General features: G+C 39.6%; 1 protein-coding gene across 2 annotated transcripts; it reads right to left on the reverse strand.

Annotated features, from left to right (window-relative positions):
- Positions 1 to 1160: 1160 nt before the first annotated feature.
- RB195_003813 (uncharacterized protein) lies at positions 1161 to 20642 on the reverse strand (the record flags this gene model as incomplete). 2 transcript variants are annotated; one of them, XM_064201625.1, is made up of 27 exons in its annotated part: positions 1161 to 1330; positions 2308 to 2340; positions 2637 to 2727; positions 3030 to 3131; positions 3275 to 3388; positions 3558 to 3618; positions 3672 to 3865; positions 3924 to 4126; positions 5492 to 5603; positions 5695 to 5775; positions 6254 to 6338; positions 6919 to 7013; positions 7125 to 7190; positions 7298 to 7348; positions 7597 to 7698; positions 7757 to 7928; positions 8010 to 8117; positions 8515 to 8633; positions 8688 to 8870; positions 8926 to 9127; positions 9195 to 9305; positions 10157 to 10248; positions 10401 to 10496; positions 11249 to 11350; positions 11417 to 11536; positions 14246 to 14353; positions 20586 to 20642. In XM_064201625.1, 27 exons carry the CDS (start codon positions 20640 to 20642, stop codon positions 1161 to 1163), a joined length of 3030 nt encoding a protein of 1009 aa, XP_064057507.1. The 2 variants fall into 2 exon arrangements, with proteins under 2 accessions (XP_064057507.1, XP_064057506.1); XM_064201626.1 differs by lacking the exon at positions 2308 to 2340.
- Between the last annotated feature and the right edge of the window lie 4610 nt (positions 20643 to 25252).

Genomic DNA, 25252 nt, shown 5'->3' on the forward strand with positions numbered 1-25252 from the left:
TTTGTATGAACAAATGCAATTATTTTCAGTATTAGCAAGCTTACGCCTGTTTTCTGGGTGCAGTGAAAAGCCTTTGCAACCGTTCTCAAACCACTAAATCAGTGTTAACCAGGAAAACATTGCCAGTATGCAATTTAAAAGAAGGATAAAGTCACTGGCGCATCAATCCACTCGAGATGCGCCAACGCGTTTTACTGGAATTCGTAATCGATGAGGTTTTGGAACGCGTGTTGGCCTATACAATGACTTGCGGGGGCCAGCGGATGATCAATTCAGTGTTTTTATCCTTCCAGACAAGCCTGTTACCAATTCATCGACTCAGGATCGATCAAAGGCTTGGTTTCCACTAGGGCTGTTTCGAATCCTCGACCGTGTGGCTACACCGTACCTCTATCCGACTGCGCCACACCCGCCCTTGTGTGTTCTGCAACATACCAACCTTAAAAATATGGAAAATATTTTACATTCCATTTCATCGAAGGCATAGTTTTTCCCTAAAATGAGAAAATAAATCCCTCTATCAGATCTACAGATAGAAAGCATTCATGCTGACCTTTATCTAGTTGCAGATAATCTGATAGTTTGATAAGGGTGTAAGCACAACCGTGTATGACTCGTCTAAAAATATCTTGCAACCTATTATCTTGCGGGGGTTCTATCCCTAAAACTCACGTGCCCGTTTCAACGGCGATAACTCTGAGCAATACAAAACTTTGCTTTATCCGCAGCATGTACACATTAACAAATATAAAACCATACTTTTGTCTCACGGTCTCTGTAGTGTTTAATAGAAATGTACAGAATAATGAATATGAGCTATGAAGTGGACTAGTTCGTCGATGATAATCGATAATCGATTAGTATTGAGTTACAGCCAAGGCAGTGGTGATACGGTAGGCGCAATTGCACACAAAATGCACACTGATTGAGTGATTAGTTAAAATACCAATTTTTCTTAAAAGAAAGGCACTTTTGCGATAAAACACCAGCACGAAGAGCAAACTGAATCTTAGGTATTATGCAACTGCGGGAAATCTATCAATAATCAATAAGCTATAAGAAAACGGTAAAAACCGCTGGATGAAAGTATGTCGTAATGAGGACACGCTTACAACGTGCAAAGGAATTGAGCGTAGACGAGAGATGAAAAATGGCGTGCTTTAGAAGTTTGACCACATCGGTTTGCGAATCCAGCGGAGACGGAGACCGGAGTTGGTCTTGATCTTAATGCTGGCCGCTTCCGCCGCTCGTACCGTATCCTTGACAGCGAGCATGAGGTTCTGAGCATTGTGCGCCAATTGTTCCATCGCTTCGATGTCTTCTTCACTACCTACAAAACGAACAAATGTAAACTAGCACACGTGATATATATTGGGTCACCTCGTGGATAATGCGGTATTTTATACTTCATTTACTTCTCAAAAGATGAGCAACTTTTTAACTCTAAGACACACTACATTATTTTTTAAAATCCTCCATTGTTCATTGCCAACGCCTTTTCCTCCGAAATTCTTCTTCAAACTTTAGGCTATGGGATCGAAAAAACCGCTTTATTTGAGGGATGACACAATATATGGAATTTTGCACAGCAAAAATTGTTAGTGGGAGAAAGTCTTTGTTGGTAAGATTAGGAGAAATGAAGTTCAATGCGATATCTCAATAAAAACATCAAATTAGTTCATTCCTTCCACTCTCATCATTTTCTACCACTTTTTGACCATTCTTTCACAACTAACATAAAAGCAATGTTGTTGATAAATTTGTGGAGGAATACCGCCACCATCCAGAATTATTACTAGGTGGGAATCACAGTTGTACACACTCCTTACATATTTTGTTGTTCTACAATAAGTGGTTGATTCTTGATTTTCTTTCAAGTTGATTACATTCCAATTCAAAAGTTCTCAGTACATTTTTAGCTGAACGACACGCTCCAGAAAAAAAAAGAATTCAGCCTATTATGGGAGAATGATATGATGCTATGTATTACAGAATCAAAGGACGTGTAATCACACTGAATGACGGACTGCATGAAAAAGGTATGGTTAATGAAATACCATATGATTAAACTGTGGTAATGCTCTCAAAATATTCGAAAACTATCGAAGGTTTAGAATACTGTGCTACATTTTGGCTCGTACGGACACCGGGTTTTGGTCGATGTCTATGCTTACCATTAGCGTAAAATGCTGAAATATATTGGCATGCTCGGTCGGCAAAACCGAAGTCAACGATTAGGGTTACTGTTCATACTTGTTAGTTCAGTAAGTTTCAACGCATGCTCTATTTTTTCACAAAAATCATTACCGTCCACTTGTTCTCCGTACGGTCCGATGGTCACTGTAAAGATTAGTAGATATCTGTTGTCACAATGAATAAATTCGAAAATAGGGTGATAACCTATTTGGAATCGGACAAGGAACTGCAGTGTCTAAAATAATTGTGCAAGAGCAACTGACTAAGCTACCCTCAATCACTTTTGATCTATCGGCAATCGATACTGCTGTCGCACGAGCTAATGTTTGCTTAGCGCGACTGCAGTTACGTGAGCGAACCAGGAATTCCAAGTTTCTCATGTTTGCGATGAAGTAGATCTTAATGGATTCGAAATCGATATATATTAACCAGTTACTCACTTGATGTTCCGAACATTGTTGACTTCACAGTGGAGCACACTTTTAATTGCGTAGCGATTGTTGGTATACGCTCGGCCATTTGGAGGAGTGCCTAAACCAATCAAACGATGGGAAAGTATGTAAACTTATTAAATTCCAACTTTTGCAACTTATTTTCAAACTTCTGCAACAACACGCAAACTACTACCACAACTTTTGGCAACAGGCTGAAACTGAGCCACTACGGCCACTAAACCTAGCACAATATGATACAAGAAGTTTACAAACACTATTTCACATGATCCAGGATCACTTTCAAATTTCGTCCGACTGCCAATATATTCCTATTGAAAGGATTTGTTTGGGTAACTTGTTTTTTTTTTTTAAATAAAACAACTGGTGAGAATTGCTTACCATTCGCATTTTGAGATCTGTGCAAAGACGAGCAAGTTGAACAGCGAGTCGGGTCACTTCTTCGCTAGAGTCTGCGATAGCTTTAGCGCATTCGATCAAGTCCTGAGTGAGAATAGATTGAAAAACGCTTATTTGATCTGAATACGCCACTACGTTTTGATTTGTATTCAGGTGAGAAAGCGATCGCGTGAGGCAAGAAATCGGTATTCGACTGTTTTTTTTAAATAAGCAGCTGGCAACTGTACCTTTTTGGTTCCACCTTCACCACGTACGAGTTGTGAAAGACGAGCCATAAGAATGGCCATACGTTTTGCTGCCGCCACGATCTCGTTCTCCTGACTTGACCATTGTTTGAGTTCCTGAAAATAGTTGTTATTCAACTCACATTAACAGACAGCTGTGGGGTAGGCGGTGTGTGATTATCTACACATACTCAATCACATGCCATGCGAGAAACAAAAGGAAAACACGTATATCTCCCGAAAACCACAAGAATTGGGAAATGAAACTCTACGAGGACGAACTCACATTATGCAGCGAATGCGCAGCAGACAAGATTGGCTGATGACTTGCTTGTGGCAATGGATACCTAAGAGAATGGTTCTCGCAACGGTGGATTAGAAAAAACGAAACTATTCACACCTCTCCCAGAATGCTCTTGTCTCTTCTTCGTCGTCGTACTCTGGCGGCGGTGGCGGTCGTGGTGGAGGACTGATCTCAACTGGTGGTGGTGGTCTGGGTGGAGCCGGAATCTCCTCTCGGATTATCATTTTGTTGTGCACCACAGGTGGAGTCGGCGCTTGTGGTGGGACAGTGCGGAGAACTTGAGAGGTTTGCTGAAGCAAAAAGGTTAGTGCGCAGCGTAATAAAAGTAAAAAAGTCAGTAAAGTTTGCCTGTGGTGGTTGATAAGGTGATGCTCTGCTCAGACTATCCTGGTAGGCCGAATGTCGACCGTTTTGAATTCCAGCTATAGCATCACCAACTGCTTTGACAGAGTCCAGAAGACGATCGTTAGCGTTGCGCCATGCGTTTGCAGCGCCCGTGTCGCGAGGACTCATTGCTACTTGTTTCGCTTGCGTGACCATTGGAGGAATGGCTGGAATTTCAAGGAGTTATGACTACGACTTGTTTTATACACCTGTTAATGAAAAAAACACCGAAATTATAAGGCTGGAAAATGTTTGTAAAATTTATGGATGAAAACATCGATTCTTAAAGTTGATGAACTTCAGTGAACTGTAAATAAACTAAAATAAACTAAAAAAAAACAGGAAGTGCCAACGCAATCATGACTATGTGAATTCAACGTTCAAACACGTGTTTTTTTTTGTAAACCAATCATCTTCGAGTAGATTTGATGTATGGTTCATGAAAAATAAAATTTACTTTGACAACTGCTACTGAACAACCGAAAAACAACATAAAAGAACAACTGCTCCAAAATTCCTGGCGAGTTGTTCAAAGCCGCTGACTACCACTAATTTCGCTAAATTGGTTATTGTGTAATTTGCGTCTATATTTAATTGTCCAATAAAAACATCCTACACGTATTTTTTTAATTACTCACTTCCTATTTAAACACAACAGGATAATGAAAAATGCTGCGCTCGAAAAAGGACTGCCTAAAGAAATATTTTTGGTAAATCGTAAGTTCCAGAAAGTGATCCATCACAACACAAAGTTAAGTGGCATCGAAATAAAAATTTAGTTTGAGTTTTCGTTTTAACAAATACAACTAGTAAGTAGAACATGCTCCTCTTTGAAACAAAAGTAGTGTCTTTATACTTTTTGTGTCTTCTTATATAATCATCAGCGGAATTTTTGGAGGTCACGTGCGAACTTTCCCCTCACAGTAAATATTGAATGAGAGGCTTCACAAACAAGAAAAAAAACATTATTAAAAAAATCTAGTGAGAACGGATCGTAAATATTCATAGCCCCTTTCAAATAAGCTAATTTTTGGAATTTGTTAACATGGGAAAACAGTTGGAAATCTCAACAGTGGTCAAAATTAAATGGAAAAGAAACATCTTAAAAAGATCCGGTTTATGAGTGGTTTCCACAAAATAATGTTTAACAATGATAGAAAAGTAGCTACGACTCAACCGTCATTTCCAATACTCACTCAAATGAGAGAATGGGACTTTTGGGTACACGGAGATGATTAATGCGCATCTCATGCTTTTCCCTTTCGTTGTCCCTGCTTTGTGAACTAAACCAAGGATTCTAAACTCACGGATATAGACTCGCGGATCCGTGGAGAAATTCTCAATAGAAACTGCATTTGGCAGGACTATTGGACGAAATTCATAGTCACTATCATGAGAATCATTTGGCCTTGCATAGCGAGGTATGTAGGAGGACGGCATGCTTGAGCGTGTTGATTCAGAGTCAAGGAGATGTCAGGTGGGGGCTTGGATGGGGCGGAGTTGAAAATTGAGCAGCGAGAAGACGAACTCACCGGCGCGCACTTGGTTCGCCGCATTGTTTACTCGATCGCAGTACGCAGGTTCCTCCGAGTTGTCGGCCTCATTCTGAGCTGCCATCAGCACGCGATTACCAAGACGAGCGATCTAAAACGTGTTGCTAGAGGAGCAGCAGGAAAGTGTTGTAAACATTCGATATTCTGTTGTGAATTCTTAAGAAATAGTCTTAGAAACATACTTGAGAGGTATTATCCACCATACCCTGTGGGTAGCTGTTGGAAATGGCATCTTCACATCGGTTAGTGTAGCGTCGCATTGCCTACAAATTCAACATTTGTCGAAGCTCAGGAATGTTGTCTTTAGTGTCAAGAAACAATGTTGACGAAACGTAACACTATCGTTAATCAGCACTGGATTCTGGCACATTTTAAAGAACCAACATCAGGATATTTTGAGATAGAGAGGGCTGAATACGTTCAATCGAGTGAGTGTGTTGCTCCTTCGATCGGGGACATGGTGGAGAGAAGAGGGAGTATGGGGAAAGTATAGGAAAAGGGTGATTGCACCCCCACTATTGAACACATATAGCTAAATCTAGATATCTGTCGTCGATTTAATTCTAATAAACAATTTTTAGACAGAAGATGAGAAATTCAGCTTTTGCTCTTTAAAATACAGAAGAAAAACCAGAAAACAAGTTAATATCTGCCATCTATCCACTTAATTACGCCAAAGAATGTCGTCGAAGCCGTAAACACACAAAAATAAACAGCTTACATTAAAAAAAAATCACTCACATTTTCACTCGCACGAACGAATTCATGCGTGTCGATGGCGTCGTCGACGTGAGAACGCAGACGGTGCAAGGCGTCTGCGTATTGTCTAAAAATGTCATGTTCACTTTCGAAATCATTCTTCTTTTAAAATAATGAACTGGAAACATTTTCAACGAAAGGCAATATATTTTGGACACTGTTCCAGGCAGCATCTAAATATTTCAAAAGCTCATTCCCAGGAGCTATACTTTATTTGAGAAAGTCAGTAGCTCTGTTCTTTGATGTATTAGTCGAAATGAGTCGCAAAGGTTGCATAACCTGGACAATTAACTGAAATTTTAGCTCTAGCGTCCTACTGAAACGGCTCTAAAGTGATATCGACTAGTTTGGAGAAGTGCGATCTCGAGGACAAAAAGGGACGCAGTTTTCTACTGACAGTACTCCTTTAATATGAGTCTATCCATGCTTGAATTCTTACGGTGTCACCCGTCTCATCTGTTTTTTTTTCTGTCGTAAAATGTTGGTCTCTGAGTAGTGATTTTAGTAAGGATCTTTATGGAAAATACCATCCGCATTTTAATATATATTTTGCATTTTCCGCAAACCAATTATGATTTCTATCAAAATAAGAAAAGGTTTTTCCTTGTTATATCTCGATTAAAGGATTTATTGTTTAGCACTTATACCTGTGTAGATTCTCAAAGTGCTGTTCAGCAGAATCGGTTTGGTTGTGAAGTCGAATCTTACCAGCATTGACTAGTTGTGGTGTCATCTGATCGACCTAAATACTGAACTTATTAGAGAATATCATAGTGACGGGGGCATTTTCCGCCATTTTCTCTTTAAGAACTTCTGTACGAATCTTTCTCCTAGGAAAATTTAGCGTGCAAACCTTCTCTGCAGTATCAACGATAGCCTCGATTGTATTTTTGCTCTTACATGGGCCACATGTTGCAACCTGAAATCGGTCGCAAAATCTCCAAGGCTACAACCCTCATTTGGAAACAGAAAACTTGTATAATTCAACGTTCGAGCTCAAATATTAAAAGAAAGAGAAGCGCTCACGAGGCGAGCCGTAGATGTCATACTGCCAGCGTGTTGTCGCAATCGGTCAGACTGAAAAGGAACATTTACTTATTCAGTCAATCAACAAGTAGGTTTGCTAATCAGTCAGTCACAAGCAAAAACGGAGGACGTATTTCTTAAACAATCTTTAGCGCTGGAATCTATGAGGAGTATAGCAATAAAGGTAGGAGGGGTGCAAAAGATGCGGAAGTTTCTCACTTAATTTCGAAAATAATGATAGAGGCAAAAGTTAAAGCTAAGAGAGCATTTATTTTAAATACATGCAAGAAGGAGATTACCTTATCAGCGAAGTTCCCTTCCCTGTTCGGTGCATGGGGTTCTGCGTGGACGGCTTCCACAAATTGCTTCAGTGGTGTGGTAATATCAGCAAAATCTTCGACCTACAATTTATCTTCTACCGTTCAGATCCCTTTAAAAACTATAACAATGAAATATTACCACCCGATCCGTAAGAATCTTCTTCATGAAATCTGACAGCTCTCGTAGTTTATCCTTAAGCTGTTGACGGATTGCGTTTGCTTCTGGCGTATTGCCAAGACCACGCCGTTCCAAATCAGCTAATTGACTTGCCAATCGGTCAATATCAGAGCACAATCCAAGTAGATGATTTCTGAATATGTTGATGTTCAAATGCACGGAAAGTCGTAGAAAAATAAAAATCTGAAAATAAATCGGAAAATCTTTGATGCACCTGTCTTGTGGATTAAGCCGATCAGCTAGACGCCGCGCGTCTTCTGTCATTAATTTCACAGCTCGGAGACCAAGACCACCATCGTCCACTCCTGGGTTGTCCAGCCATCTGGAAGAATGTGGGAGTTTTCAAAATACATAACAACAATATGCCTGAGTAGTTCAAACAAAGATCATCTGCCTCCATAGCCGCTCTCAAATGAGGTTCTGCTCTCGGTTTTGGTCAAATCCTAGATTAATTTTTTGAAATTGTTAAATTCACGTTACTCTCTTCTTAAACATAAATTCTCATTAGTACGTCTGCAGGGTCTCCTGTTTCTACATACCTAAGATCTAGAAGTTTAGAAAATTATTTCAAATATTCATCAAGGTGAATCGCGTTGAATAAAAAAAAAAACGAACGAAGGAGCACAGCATAAAATGAGCACTGTAACTAACCATTGGAAAACCGTCCGTCTACCGAAAGCCAAAGTACTACATATTTCCCAGAAATACAAAGCCAATACCTAAGGGCCTGCTCGAGGCGTCCAGCAGCAGTGTGAGCCGGATTGGCTCCACCCATGCGGTGAGCGTTCATTAACGCATCCGGAAGCATTCCAGAACTGTGCTTTGTTCCAACGAGCTCCTGAAAACAAAAACAACTGTGTTTCAGTAAAATCAGAGTTTCGGTTCATTTTACCTTGAGCTTCTGTGCACAGCTTGCGGCCAAGCCCTCGTTGTCATATCTGCCTTGGTTTCTAAGCTCACAAATGGCATCAGTTAATGACTGTATTTCAGAAATCGATCGCTTTATAGCGTAGCTGTCTTCTGGAAGTGCACGGGACGCAATACGATCAGCGTAGTCGAGAATGCGGCGAATAGCCTGAAAAAAGAAATGGATTTTTTTTTCTGAAAAGACGTATGAAAAAAAAACAGACCTTCTCCCCTACAGCTCCAGGACGCGCTCGAGGATCGCCTAACCAGTCTAGCGCAGCTGTCAGCAAAGATTTAGCTGCTGAAAGTGCTTTCCTCATCACTGTAACATTGTCTGCATCCCATTCATCCTCATCGTAAGTAGTCAATTGAAGAACTCGAATAATTTCGTGCATCTCATCAGTCATTCGTTGCGCGAGGTAGTTCCTGTTCAAGTTGAGAATGTGAAAAAATCTTTCGAACAACAACATTACGATGAGAAACGAAAAAATACCTATTTTCAGCAGCTTCTGCTTGGCCACGCTGCTGGTCCTGCCCGATTTGAATGAAGATTTTCATGGCGCAGATAAGAATAGGTGACAGAGTACGGATCTGATCTAAGCATCTGAATAAATAAATATCAAAATTAAGGCTATGCACGATTTCGAGGCTAATGTGTCGCGTGAGAGCGACGAAGATTTTATGAGATTTTTTTTCGTTAGAATATCATTACCAAATTAGTAGGTAGAATCGGAAAGCAACATTGGTCTTGGAACGTAAGGACATTTTTATACAATTAGGATAGTGATGCTGAATTTACTGCGGGTTTGGCCCGTTTTCGTACAGTTCCAAATATTAAATTACTGTGCGTGTAGTACATCTTGCAGATCCGGGGTGCACATTTCGAATCACATGACTGTAAGCAACATGAAATCGAAAGTGAGAAAATGGATGTCATTTTTGTAATCAGCACTTGAGTCAATTCTTCGTAAAACGTTTGGAAAACTTCCAAGAAGATCAAGATTGGTGGGACCCAAATTTGGGAGTTCTCAAATGTAAAAGGCAAATACGGAACCAATAGAAATATTGTTATTTTTTACGCCTCATTTGTATTGCAATTGTGCTAGCGCTGGTCCCAGTTCGATCCCAACCGCTTGTTCCATTTAGCGGCTTCGAGCGCAGCCTCTTACGCTACTGAATGGAGCTTCAAGTTTTCACCAAGCTATACTGGTATAGATTTTTCGATTTCTTATGCGCTGAAGTTTTTGATACGACGAATTTTTTGAACGACGGTGAAATGGGAAACGTTCCATAAGCGAGGCGCCCACCTTGAAAAAGAGAACAAAACAATGAAAACATGTGGATTCGAAGCCACATTACTACCAAAGACCAACAATATGAAACTCATAGTAGCAATTATTAAAATGACATGGAATTATAAAGAAATGTCTGATACATAGCGAACATTGGACCGACCTACACAAAATATCCCTATGAACCTGATGTGTGAGCTCAGCCTGTCGATTTGATACATCAGATGAAACACGTGACAGCCAAGGGGTGATATCCTAGAATGTCCACATTTAAATTTAAAAAAAAAAAAAACTAATTGGTTGGAAAAAATGTAAAAGATCTATTCATCTATTTAGTATAATTATTCACATCTATGCTGGATATAGGTAAAACACAATAATAAAATTGAAAAGTCAATCTAGCGAACCTTTACAAATTGTGCCAAATCATCAATGCTTTCAATTACTTCAGCGACAGCAAGATAATCCAACACTTTGCGACAACCACGGATGATTTTGCGGACCTGAATTTATGTGTAACTATAATTCAGATGAAATAAAGATGTGGGAACACCGGAAGAAAATCTCCTTTACAGTCTTCGATCTTATCCACCAAATAAGTGCTTACAGATATAAAGGAACACGGAGAAATAACCGTCAGTATCAGAAATTAGTATCGTCCGAAAGAGGAAAAATTCTAGCATTTAAGGAAGATATTAAGCTAGAGAACAATCACAAATTAATTAACCGCAACAAAGCGGATTAAAGCTTGGAATCTAACCGAGTTCTTCTAGAAAAATTGATGAATAAGGAAATATTTTTTAAGGCTTCAAATCCTCAGAGCTGCTGATTTTCAAATCTATGACGATTGTTCAGTACAATCGCTTCCGAATATTCGAATTAGATTAATGCGGGAAATTCAGGCTCCCTCCCCCATGTAATCTTATCAGAGCTAATTCGTACAGGCATTCAACAACAGAGAGAGGTGTTCTAGAAGGCTTGTACATGAGATGAAATTCAGGAAATCACACAATCCTGAGAAGTATATGCATCTGAAGATTCAGTGTTTTTTTTTAAATTATAGCTGAATCTAGTATTGTAGAATTTGTAACTTGCGAACACCCACGGAATTATCCGAGGTCGGATGTATATAATAAAGCGTTGTTTGCGGTAATGCAACAATTTCAAGTATGAGTTTGTTTTTGCCCACGTTCTGACTCATAAAAATTCACGGCTTAAATGGACATACAAATCGGTAAACTAAGTTCCACTCTACCTCTGACTCATCGAAACACAGGAGCAGAGCGCTGGTTCCTTGGAGAATCCCTCTAGCTCCATCGATAAGCTTCTTTCTGGCGGGCACAGAATACGGATCGCCCTGAAACAAAACAGTGCAGACACCGCTAAATGATCTTACAGGAATTCTTCCGATTCCTTATAGAACCTTGAGCATATGACAAGCATCCTCGAGCAGTCGTGAGCTATTCTCGACTCTTTGAAGAGCCGGTGGCATGTCTTGTTGCAAAATGCGATCATCCGACGAGTCACATGTGTCATAACCAACCTAAAGTGACGAAAATTAAGTTGTTCTCACCTGATAAGATTTATAGGTGTAGGTTGAGTGGTATTCTCGTTTGTAGGACTCCTGCAACTGACGATGCATCGACAGACAGGAACTGTCGATGCACTCGCTGAGCACTCGCCGCCACTCGCTGCGGCCGCACAAGATGCCTGTTGACTGAGCGCATTATGGGACGGTTAGTCGCGCGGTTACTACTCGCAAGCAAACACAGAGTCCAAGGAAATAGCACCCTGAGCAACCGCCGCCGTGGACGCAATAAGCAGCCGGTCAGCAGGTGACATGTGAGACATCTGGTTCCGGAAAAGTGCAGAACTATTGGGAACAAGGATGGTCGCGAAAGATAACGGGATGTTCGTCACAGATTTTGTTCTCGGCTTGTCCTCATTCCTCCTTGAACTCAGGATACAGGACATGCGGGAAATGCTCGCTTCTGATTTGGGTCTTGAAAAGTGGAATAATAATTTTAATTTAATAATTTAATTCTTATGAACTGGATTCCCCAAAGCTTGCATTAACAAGGCGGATAACTTGTGGATAACATTTGCTTTGATTACCGCTACCTCTCCTGCTTTTTTCTGTATGCAGTTGAAAAAAAAAAACCATTATTTATACAACGAACCAACACAAATGTTAGTGCTGACCAATTTATGTGGTCTCTGCATGTGACGTATGGATCATAAGCATAGGAAAGGGGGAACCCGATGTGATTTCAAACTATTGCATACGAATAATTTCCATCAAAATCACATGTGTGAGGATCAACATCATTCCGATAAGAACGGAAATAGGGGGATTACTTCAATGAGCAGAGCAAATGTGCACAAAATTTCAGCCCGTTCTTCCAGGAAAATTCGAAAACCGCTGACGCGCCCCATTTTTTAACGTAGTTATCTTTCGGCCGATTTTTCGATATTTGCCCAACTTCACGTTGAAACGTAAGCGAATTCGAAATTTATTTGTGCGATGAAGGAAATGTTTAACCATCTTCATTGTTTATTGTTCCTTTGAAAAGAGAATAAAGAATAAACTGTTACTTTCGAGATGACAAAATTTTAATATGATTGGAATTTAATCAAAAAGAAGGGATAACTTGGCTATCGTTGAATTTCCTTTCGTATATTTGTACAAATGGACGCAGCTATTATTACTTGTTATTCAAATCTACTCATAGTCTAAAATACGGTGAACATCTAATAGAGAAAATGTTAAATATCCATCGCACATTTAGAGTATAGCAGTTGTAACGAAATCCTGAACAATCTGGACTTGAGTATCATTTATGCCTTTCCTCAAAAAAAACCAGCTTATTAGATTTCCACAGAGATTTAACATTAATTAATGTATATGATTCTGGGCCAGTTCCAACAGTGTCGGGGTTTCTTTCGCTGAACTCCCAACTTTTCGCGTTTGCTTTTTCAAACTATGGAGATCATGGATGAGCTCCGATGACGCAAAACATTCCAACGCATCGTTGGATTTGTTCAAAAAGCTCCCATGCATACATGAAAGCTGAAGTGACTTATCGATCGGGGCGCTAATTGACTACCAAGAAGTAGAACGTCACACAGAGAGGTGAAGCGTCTGAGTAGAAAAATTTCGAAACGAAATAAACAGAGCAGTGCTTGCTACGTCTAAATTTTCGTAAAAATGCTCCTATGATGATAGTTCACCATACTTTAGAGATATAAACTTACATGTCAGTTTCTACGATTTGCTTGAATAAGCTAATTCAAATCTTCATTAAACTGACAATTTAAGTGGAGGCAAAATCCATTTTTTACTGGAGAACTATGATATTTTGGCCTACTGTAGACGTTCTATAATTTTGTGCGAGCGAAAAGCAGATCAATTGTTACATTACCAAGGCTCCCCGACCACCAGGAACAACCCCCGGTTCTGTTCCAGATAGAAAATCTAACGGACGATATCACAGCCGTATCTTTCTAGTAGCACAACCTTCGATCAGATCCGGACCGAAAAACAGCGAGCGCGGCTGCGGTGGTGGAAGCATGTGGCGCGCGTGGGCGAGCAGCTATAACATGACATCCGTCCACATTCTCCAAGCAAGAGGCACCTGTGAAAATACTAACACGCTCAGAATGTGCTACCTGGTCTCTGTCGTGTAAAGTTATCGGTATAGCTGTTGGTGGAAGAGTTTTCTAAACGAAACAATCGATGCGCGGCTAGCAATGGGGTGATTGTAATTGGTATGAAGATTAAGCAAAAAGAATAAGAATGAATGTTAGATTGTACTAGCCCGCTGTTCAATTTCCACATTCTTCCCAAGAGATGCAGCCAAAAGCTGCTCCGTCTAGAATACGCGGCTTTCGGAACCCCTACACTTTCCTTTTGGTTTTTCCCCTGCTGTCAGCTCTCGCAGCAATCTGGAGGCGTTTTTTGCGAAAATAAATCGGCAAATAAACACTATCGAGTAGATATCAGTAAGCAGGATAGTGGCACATAATAATAATAATAATAATTGAACATACAAATGCAAAGTTAGCATCTAAAATGAGAAACAATACGTAATTCAAGAAGGGATACGGAAGAAAGTTCAAATAACCCAAGTATTCAGGTTCATTTAAAGTTTTCTTGGGAGGTTAGGATAGAGCCGTTGGGGGAACGATGTATTTGGAACCAAAATTCTTGCTAAAACTATAGTTGGTAAGGGCTGTACAGTTGTAAACTGACCTTTATGAGGTTGTCGACTGCTTTTGACACCAGATTGACTGGTCGAGTGAGATCTGGCATAGCATTTCCATCTTCAGCTTCTTCATGGAGAATTACGAGCCGAGATACCTAAATATTTAATGTTCACGTCACCTCTAAATTTGTTTCATGAACAGCCGGAGCATCGCACGATGACTTCCTCTGCATAACGTTCATCATCAAAAATGAACACGTTATATGAATTCAGAAGCCGGAAAAAAAATAGTGCGACAAGACCTCTCTTTTTGAATGGAAGTTGTGCGAAGAATTAGAAAATGCCTTTGTTGGGAACTGATTCCCGCAGTGTTCGTTCCGGATTTTGAATGAACAAAAGTTGAACACAATTATCACACGGAAGAAAAAAGAAAAAGAGCAAAAAAACAGACACACAACAAACATGGACAGACATTAAACGCTTCTGAAGCACAAAGTGCCTCAGAAATCAGGAGTGGACGAGCAGTGAAATAGAAGCGTGAGAACGTAGAATTAAGCGAATATGCGGTGCAAATAGAAAACATGACACACTGAACAAACAACGTACACATCCATGTCGCCCCCTCGGCAACATGATCTGACAGACAGGACAGTCTTCATCGGTCACCCGTTGTTGGATGGTGTCCGGATAGACGAATTCAGGTAACGAACGACGACTACTGGCACGTGACAAAGTACGAGACGGCTCAATCGTTTCTCCCCCACCACAACGTTCAGCAGCAGCTAACACGTAGTGCAACTAAAAGTCGCTGGACTATACGATAAGACCGGAGAAAAACGTGAAAACGCGAAAAATGTGTCGAGGCGGTTAGAGAGTTACATCTTGTGGGACATGGGAAGGAAACAGTATCGCTTCATGCAAAAGGGAAAAATTTTAGAATCATAACAAATTTGACAAAGAGAGGAGGATCGTGGGAAAAAACACGAGGAAGACAGAAATGATCGCATTGAGCAAAAGAGAACTGGTGATAGGGAACTCCGTTTTCTATTTACACACATAAAAATGGCCACTAACAAAACTAAAACAAATATTTAGGAAACAACTACAAATTATCTACTTATATTTACAAAAAGGATTGACTGAACAAAGAGAACAACTACGCTTTACCATACCACCAAAAAAAGGACTGCTTAGAACAAGCTGTCAAATTTGAGGCGAAGAGTAAATAAATAAGTAAATGCACGAATGAACAGAGAGTTAAATAATAAACATGCAAACAGTTAAACGAGAAGTAATCACCTATATACCAAAGGTCAAACGTTTGAAAGATTTCTCAAATGAGTAAAAATATGTTTAACTAAGTAGTAACTTCAGTAGTCTTGTTTAGTAATCATGTTAAGATATGGAAGAAATTCGAAAAAAGAGCAGAAAAGAAAATAATATGAATACGAGAGAGATGATAAAAAAAAGAAATTATGAGACAAACCTGATAGGATCTCGTAGAAACCAGTGAATGTCGCCCGGAATGAAGAATGGATTTATTAGAAACAAAGTAATAAAATAATCCATGTGAAATAGGAATATTCGCACAGCTACTTTCATTACACCATCTTTACAGTAATTAACCGCTCAGAATGAAAAACAGAGGTAAGCACACAGCAATGTTAGGTAAGCAAGAATTCCCACTATAACGCTGATTTGCTTAACCCGTAGTCAAAATTGTAACAAATCATTCTTTATTTAGCGCTTTGTCTTTTATCGGCCTTGTCAGAGCCTGAGGAAATCAAAGCAAAGCCGTCAGAGACTTATCCTATCAAGCGTCTCATTGACCCTACAGGAAGCAAGCAAGCGGTTTTCAAACTCAAATAACAACACATCAGAAATATGGTTCACCAATCTGGCTCATAAATTAGCAATACCCAATGGGTGCCCCACAGAAGACTGTGTTTCTCGACAGTCACCACTTCGCTCTTTAATTTAATGGACGCCCCAAAAAAGATTCCGTTTTGCGTGGAGGTAGTGTGGTGACGGTTACACCAGTAAGCTGGCTGTGTATTTGGATAAAGGAACATCTACTTGAGCTCGCAAAGTTCAAGCTTTCCGCTAACCACAGAGAGGACTGTAGAATTCTTCGTGAGACTCGGAAATGCAAGTAGAAGCTCGATACTGTCCTTCGTGACCGAAATCATAGCACGCAAAACATTATACGCATTTTGGCTAACCGTCAAAATCCAGGAATAAACAGAAAAGATGGGTGTAGTGCGATCACAAACGCACTTACCCCACATGCGATGATTTCGATCCAGAGGCGAGCCGCTAGGTCCCTTATAAAAACTCCAGTGAGCACAAGCCGATGTGTTGTCTTTGAGTTTAAAAACAGTTTGAATGCCTCCTGCAGGATGATGAGACGGTTGATAGGACAAGTCACTGGTGGTTTGAATTTTTCAAGCTCCGAAGAAGGCGATAAAGTTACCGGTTGATGAAAAGATCAATACTAATCTTGACTACAGCTTAAGCAGATCAATAAAAAAGCTAAGTATTTAACATTTCAAGATTCAAGAAAAGTCAAACATGGACACTAGTGTCTTTCTAACGTTGATGAATTATCATTGTCAGCAATAAAAATAATTCTTCAACGTTTAATAATGAAAATAAGTGCTAGAGGTAAGAGAAAACGTGGGTTCTCAAAGCTTAATCTACTCGCTTGACGAACTTAGTTCATAACTGATGGCGACATAACAAATTCTACTTCTACCTAATCTCACTAGTCTTACTATCGAGACTTTCCGCCGAAGTTTTCTCTTGCGGACTCGGTTCCGTTTAAGTGCACACCTTGCACTTTGGAACTTTCATGAATTACGTCTTAAACAAACACCACAGATTATCGAAGATTATCGGTTTCGAAAAGCTAAATTTAAGACTAAAACGATAAATAGATTGCACTAGTCACAAAATCCACATACTGGAGGCCATCCTTAATTTTGGCTCCGCATTTATCCGGTCTGGTTCTGCAGGATACTCGATAGGATATGTTAGCACTGTGTCTCAAATACTTTCCCATTTAGTTGTTGATGTAGCACCATTGGGTATCTAATGTACTTAAAATATCCAATTTTTTTCGAGTTTTCGTCCTTTCAGGCATACTAGAAGAGTGGAGTTTTTGTAAGTTGACTTTTTGAGGGCGCTGAAACCGATCGATCGAATAATCATTCAATTCACTTCTAAGTATACCATCTGTGATGCTACCCAACCAAGAGATATTTTATTGCTCGAAAAAATGCAGTGGTTCGAAATCAGCCGACTTTGCAGTACTTGATTGGTTCAACAACAATTATAGGCTAATACCAGATCATCTGCAGGAACAGAGATTACCTCAACCACAACTAGGACCGTAATGGCTGTAATCTGAGCTGATTCACATAAACGACACTTCACTCTTTGACTTCATAACTTCTGAACATGCTCCCTAATTTATTAATATGGATCTCCCTATTAGTTAAAAAAAGAGCACAGTAAGTTGGGAAAGTTCTACACAAAATGTTCTATTCTAAAGCCCACAATCGTTCGCAAATCAAAAAAAAAAGAGTGAAAATGTAATCAATTAGAAATTCAATTATTGCAGAGCAAACATAAGATAGAAAACAGACTTACAGATTATAGGTTCTCTGTCAACGACTCTAGATAAAATAAATAAATATGTCTGCCTAGTTTAAGAGAAGAAGCAAGAGTTAAAAGACCCAGAGTCATTCGGTAACCTCTAGTAGTGCACTGGGGTCCCCCAAAAGGACTAACACCGTAAAATCCGTTCAAGAAAAAGTTTCTGAAGAATCAGCGATGTTACGAATCCTATTCAGGAGATGTAGCATGATCAATCTCTCAGGCTTCAAAGATTTGGACTACAATAGAGAAGTATCTTGTCATTTCTGTCTGTCATTCTTGTCTGCATTTGTTTATTTAATTTATTTATTTGTTTCTTCTTAGAATCTTTGAGTTATTCAGATGTATCAAATAATTCCTTTTCCCAGCTTCAATTTATACCTCGATAGCTCGTTAAAAGAAGGTGAACCTATTCAGACTTGGCTTGACATCGGTATCATGTGTTAATATCCGCATTTGCAAAAAGTGTGCGTAGAACCAGTAGGTCTGCACGGATGCTGAGACTGCTCCTTGCAGCCTTCTTCAAGAGGGTGATGTTACAGAAGAAAAACTCAAAGCAAGTGGGCATTTTCAACAGCTTAAATTTCACAGGAACACTTCAATCTTCGTATAACAATCTTTCCAGAAGGTGAGGCAAAAGAAGACTGAAAACTGAATTTCCGGGAATAATAACCGGCTACTAGACCACAGCTGAAATTGAGATCCCCCTGAAGAGAGAAAACTCGCGAGATTCGGCCACACTTTTTGTCTCGTCGTTTCTTTTTAAATGTTGTGCGTCCAGCTAATCCACTTGCTGGAAGAATCTAATCGGTGCGCTCTGTTCTGTTTGCAACTCTCACCCACCACTTCAAACATACGCACACAAGCATGAGTAGAGTTATTGATTTTTGTAGGTTAGTGCAGTCGGATGTTCCGAGTTCAGGTACGATCGATAAGTTTTGTTGATTGGCAAAATTTTAAGAACAGCACTATTAAGGAACAAAAGTTAATGCTCAAGCAACGAAGCAGTTTAAGGACTTGACGTCTCCTTGAACATGAAGGAAGCACTTCGTAGCTTATAGTCATCCGCCAATATCGTCTTCTAATTTTTCTATTTGATTTTTCCTCTTTTCATTTTTGGGAGAAGTTCGACTGCAAGTTAATAAGTACACAAGACAATATGTAGCTGCGAAAAATCAAATAGCTACAAAATAAAAAATGAAAATGAGACAGAGATTGATCATTGAAGTTCCTGAGAAGAACATATTCCTTAAATGGTGATGGTGTAAGTAAAATATTGTTCCCTTATTTCCGAACAGAGCCTTTATGATCGGTGTTCTTCGTGAATGGGCTGATTTACGATATCTTTGCAAAGTGGTCATAATTCTTCCCCAAAAGGAATCATTCACGGTCACGCCAAGTGAGTAAACAGCAAGCCAGCATTTGCTTTCGACGGGTTCAAGACAAAATCCAGCGCTCAGCATCTTTTAAACTGCACACTTCTACAGTTCAAGCTGACTTACATACATAAAGCAGCACTTATCCCTTCCCTCTTTCATACAATAACCTTGCATCTTTCAAAACTAATACAATGCTTATAGTTACATGTGAAGATCGTAAGCTGAGATCCAGATATAGGAATGATTTGAGAACATTTTCCAAGTAAAATCAAGCACAATTCCAAAAAATGAAAGCAAGAACAGAAAGTTGGAGGCTTATTCTGGAAAAAACTAAAATTCTGCCTGCGATATCTCAATAAAAGGGTTTATTAGGCTACGATCATTTAAAGTATGCTTTGAAAATACGGAGATGCACTGGAAACAATAGATTACATGCATCGTCTGTATGCAATTACGTGCAACCTGAACTGTCAGAGTTCTAAGGAAACCTTTGTACTCTAAGAGCAAAATTCATAGGAGAAATTGGTGACATAATTACATAAATCTCCATTTTTCTGCTGATTCAGCTAAAATAACAATGTGTCGCTAGTGAAAAACAGAAAAAAATGAGGCAACGATAAACCAGTGTGGAGTAAGGGTAGAGAAATTAAACTTTTTTCATGGAATAGCATGGGGATTTTTCCCATAAGAATTTATTCAAAAAAAGAGGCTTCTTCCCGTCCTTTCGTTCATTGTCTGTATTACTGTGCTCATAAAATTTATTGGAGATATGAATTTCGAGGTACTTTCTGCTATCTAAGTTTTTTTTAAAAGTAAGAATTGATGAATTTTCTGTCCTGAGGTCTAACCTATCTTATATCAAACGACGACTGTTCTTTTTTTTTGATTGGATTAAGCTGCTAATCTGCATCTTTCTTCAGTAAGATGTCAAATGAATTTCAACTAACATTATTCCAAACTTTTTTTCCGGGGGCGATTAGCATCTGTAGTTTAGAGCTCAATGAGTCCCTTCTATATGCTGAGGGCGGCGGCTCTTCCTAAATATATCGCGTAGTAAAGTGGCGCCCCACGCTTTGTTGCCTTCGCTCACATCATTGACATAAAGAAACTGCGGGAATTGCTGGGGAAGATCCGCTATCGCGATAAGAAGTGTTGTATAGAATGATGACATCATTCATGTGGACACAACAGAGAAATACACTGGCACAAAACACATGCACGAGAAACGAGAGTGCAAACCATGTTAGTGTGAATGCGACGAAGTTCAATGATTTAAGAAAAGTTAACACTCTCACAGGAAGTTAAAGGATTTCAGTGACACAGTTGCAAAAAACTGAACAAGAAATTGCACCTGCTGAGCCACCGGCTCGAGAATGCTCTCGATCGTCTTCGTATGAAACACAGGCATTTTTCGAAGTGATGAGGATCCAACGAAGACGTGACGATACTAGCAGTTCATTACTGAAAAGCAAAAGCTAAGGACTCGATAGCAAGGTAACCACCAATTTTCTGGAAAATACATTGAAATAAAGTCGAATTAAAATCCAACAAAATCAGAAAATTCACTGACAGTTGCACAAGAATCCATGAAAGGACAAGAGCATAGGTTTCGCAGTTTTTTTACAAGTTTTTTCGAAAAGAAAAATGTTGAAAACTTTTTTTGTACTATGCTTCTAGAAAACTGATAAACTTCTCTCAATTTTGCAAGGCATAGAAAAGGAAGAAGATAAAATCATAAATAACGTTTTCAAAACAGTAGTAGATAGGTAAGTTGTTAGAACACAACTGAGCTTTTCACTGAGCTGCTCTGCTACCGAAACCAAATTTCTGAGTTGAAACTTATAAATGACGGAATTATGCAGCAAATTTCTTCGTGAAGAAGAACCTGTATATTCGAAAGAATGTGAAAAAAAGAAAGAATGGAACCCACAAACGGAGATAACAAGCTGAAAACAAGCTGCACTTTTTTTTTGACGACACACACCTGACGCTTTGAAGTTGTGCAGATTAGATGTAAAATATGTGTTGTCAGGAAAATCCCTAGCAATGTTTAATGTGTTGAACAGTATTTTTTGTGCTTCTAAGCACTTAAACAGGTGTCGCTCGCTCTGCAGCGTTTACGCCGTACTTATGTCACCGTAATATTCTTGCAGGTAAATTCACCGCGGTACTAATGCTCCAAAGAGCATTTACAAAAAAAAATCGTTCTGTTTTACTGGCATCTAAGGCCTATTTATTTGAAAGAGAAAGAGCCTTCTATAGGGATGTATAGCGACATATATCTCCGTAAATATTCAGAAATAGGTCGACAAATTAACAATAAGATGTTCAGGTGATTAATAAAATGATGTTCCACTTCTAATGTTTTCTTAATGGTGCTACGAATAATGAATGGTGGATAATGAACAAAAAATTTGTTCCTTTTCAGACAAATCCACTGATACCAAGAAATAAAAGATTTGAGGAAAAATGTCAGTTTTGCAGTGTCACCCGGAGTCAAGAAAAGATATAACACATAGATATAAATGCATACATGATTATGAGAATGAATCACATAGCTCCAGACTGAAAAAAAAAATCCAAGAAAACACCTCAATGACGATTGAATATTTAATTAAAGCAAGTGAAGGAGAAAATTTAAAGAAGTACTCGCACAAAAAGAAAGGAACAATGTTAAAGAAAAACATATGCTTGCCTTCAAGTTTCTTTTCTCCTTTTTGTGGCTTTTAACCCTAAAAGGAAAAAGCGAATATGATAACAATCCAATTCATATAGAAGTGCGGGTTCTAGCACTGATACACAACAAAAAGAAATTACGCAGATGTTCAAACGGTCACATCTGAATAAAAAGAATCGTTGCTACCGTAATGTTATGAAAATGAATCTAATAAATAATGCTTAATTGATCATAGAATTCATTGTTTCATCGGAGGAGACAAATGCACCTTTTTTGATATAAATTTTCTAATTCTGCTGCTTGTTCGGATAATTAAATGTACGCGTGCTTGGATGGTTAGAGGCAATTAATTAAATCAGGAACACGGTAGTTATAAAAGTGGTTCAAAATTAAGGAAAAAGAAAGAAAGAAAGACCTGAATGACACTGGATCGTTCATGGATGTGAGACACGTTAAGAACTCAAAAGGACGCAACAGGAGATCATGAAATCGATCAACTAGCGTTGGAACCGTGATCCAATGATCAAATCAGTCAAATGAATGGGGATGAAGTGTCCGGAAGGTGGTATGGAGGAGAAGAAGATGAGGATTGGCAGCGAGGAGAGAAGAGGGAGCAGCGCGGCGAGCGCGTAGTGTAAAAAGGGACGGACGGGATGTTTTGCTGTCTGCTTTCTCTGGCGTACTCCGCCGATCCACATGCTATCTCATCGCTATGCAAATGTGAACAACTCCATTACAACGACGACGCGACGGCGGTGAGGGTGCGCTCGCGCATAGACGGTGGTGCGTGCGTCGGACCGCGAGAGGCCGGCGGACGACCGAGGTGACGTGCGAGGGTCACTCGAGGTCAGTCCAGTTAATGACAGGTAGCTGGCACAGCGGCGAACGCCAGAACTCGGGGAGGTAGGGCCAAGAAGTCGTGGGCTTTCCCTCTGCGAGAAGCTGCAGTGCAAAAGCGAGAACGCAAACAACCATGAAAAACTCGCAAGCACCTGAGCCGCTTTGAGAAAAAAGTCAATGACCACGACGTATGTTTCAGCATTAGCATGTTGCGTGCGTTCGCCGCGAGAGGCTCTCACGGAAGATTGGGTGAATAGCACAGAGCAATGGAAAAACCCCGGCTAAAACTGTTGACTGACGCATGCAATTGATCGCGAATTCTCTCATGAATAAAGTAAAGGATAACGTTTCTGGCGTTAATCAATCCGCTTGGGATGCGCCCCCACGTTCACTTCAATTCAGAATCGTTTGAGGTTTACGAACGTGTATCTGGCCTATACAATGACTTGCGGTGGCTAGCCGATGTGTCAAGTCAGTGCTTTTATCCTCCCAGACAAGTCTGGTACCAATTTATCGACCCCGGAGGGATGAAAGGCTTGGTGAGCACTGGGGCGGATTCGAACCTCCGATCGATCGTGCAGGTTGCGGAACCTCTAACCGCTACACCACACCCGCCCTCTCTCGTGAAAGGAGGTAGATTTCCTCTCAAAAAAAAAAACTGGTATACTGTCGATCAACGAGAAATGAAAAACGATTTTTTTTCTGAATAATATTGAAGCCCCGTGAATTACGGCATGTACCAGAAAGGTGAAATTGCTGAGGTTACGTATATTTGTTTTTCATTAGGGTAAAAGCAGCACTCTAATCAGAACTTCTATGCACTTTGCAACAGCATTTACATCAAAAGATTTTGCCATTACTCAAAAAAATACAAAGAAAAATGAGAAAAATGAAGGAAAAGTAAGCAGCGAAATGGCATCACCTCCAAAAAATGGAGACTGTTAGTTTGTACTTCGAATTGATCGGCAGGTATTCAGAACAGCTAGTAATTGTATTTATCTTGTATGTCTTTAAATTAGAACCAATATCATTGGGAAAAACTGGTTTCGAATAAAATCATCCTTAATGTCCAAGAATCGAAACCAAAATATTCATTGAGGTAATTCAGTGATAATGCTGAACTACATTTCAAATCGCTTAATTACTCTTATATTCCAACTCTATCCTACGTGCATTTTTTTGTAGGATTTCTTCTTCGAGTATGTTTCTTTATTTTGTTAGGGTCTATTTCAAAGACAACAACTTAGTAAATACTAGCAAGTAAGCGAACGCTCATTATCCGTCGGAAATACCCAGTAAACCTGTTATACTGCGAGGAATTCTGACCTTGAAGTGCAACAATAATTGACGGTTAACTTTCTTTGAAAAATGGGACTGTAAACAAGAAGAGAATAGATGCAAGAGAACTTAAAAAAAGGATTGCAACCTAAAAGAAACGTTGGTCAAAAAAGTACAGTGACAACTGTCCTCAGAGGATTGCAAAGCTAATTCTTTTTGTGTTGCTTCTCACCTAACCTTTCCTCCTCAAGGAAAAAAAATAGTTGTAAAAAGCATCCCTTCAAACTTCAGTATTACGATAACAATAACAATGAGTGCATTCCTTTCAGGAAATTTTACAGCGACAAGTTGTTCCAACTACTTGTAAGTACACTACACAGTACACGCACACACATTTTACTTTTGTAACAATAGGATTTTAGAGAACGGTCCTCAGATCGAGCAAAAGGGCAGAAAACATCACTTGGATTTTGCAGGTCATCTTGTTCACGTGACGACTGTGAAAACGAGCACATAGATAGCACGGAAGTGATCAAAACCTCCTGACAGTTCACAAAACGCTAAAGCCTCAACACACTTAAACACTTGCTTGGCCAGTCGGCCGGACGTTGATCCTATGCGCATCAACAAACCGTCTCGGATGAACAGCTGCCAAAAACATCCCAACTCTGCTTTGTTTAAGGCACATAATAACGAATCCATAGGGATTTCGAGGAAAGTGATTTTTAAAAATCTCCAAAATTAAATCCATCCCATGAGTCGAGTTCCAGAAACGCATGTCACAAAAAACTGCTGCAATGGGTTGTGCAAAGGATGAGCATGACGAGAGAGTATGAAGTCATCCATAATTAAGGATGAACGTGATTCCATTGATGCTTTGCGCCTATCGATTCGCGATAAAAACATGTAATTGGGAAAATGCCGCATCGCTGCGGGATGAGCAAAAAAGTTAATAACTAAAGCTTTGCAGTCTAAGGACTTCGAACTAGATTCATTTCTCTACCAGGCTCAAAATATTATTTGAAGGCAAACTGACGATGTTTGGGATTCTGTGTGACAAGATAAAGTTCAGATTGTAGATTACGAATATATGCGTGACCACGCTTCTCTCTAATCGTACTGAACGGAGGTGTGGAAAAGAAACAGCATTAGATTTCACGAAGTACGGTAGGATGCCCCGCTCCCGTACACGCGCGCCGTCAAAAATCAATGAGGTTTCCTCA

Source organism: Necator americanus, chromosome IV, assembly GCF_031761385.1.
Source record: "Necator americanus strain Aroian chromosome IV, whole genome shotgun sequence".
In the NCBI taxonomy this organism is placed as follows: domain Eukaryota; kingdom Metazoa; phylum Nematoda; class Chromadorea; order Rhabditida; family Ancylostomatidae; genus Necator; species Necator americanus.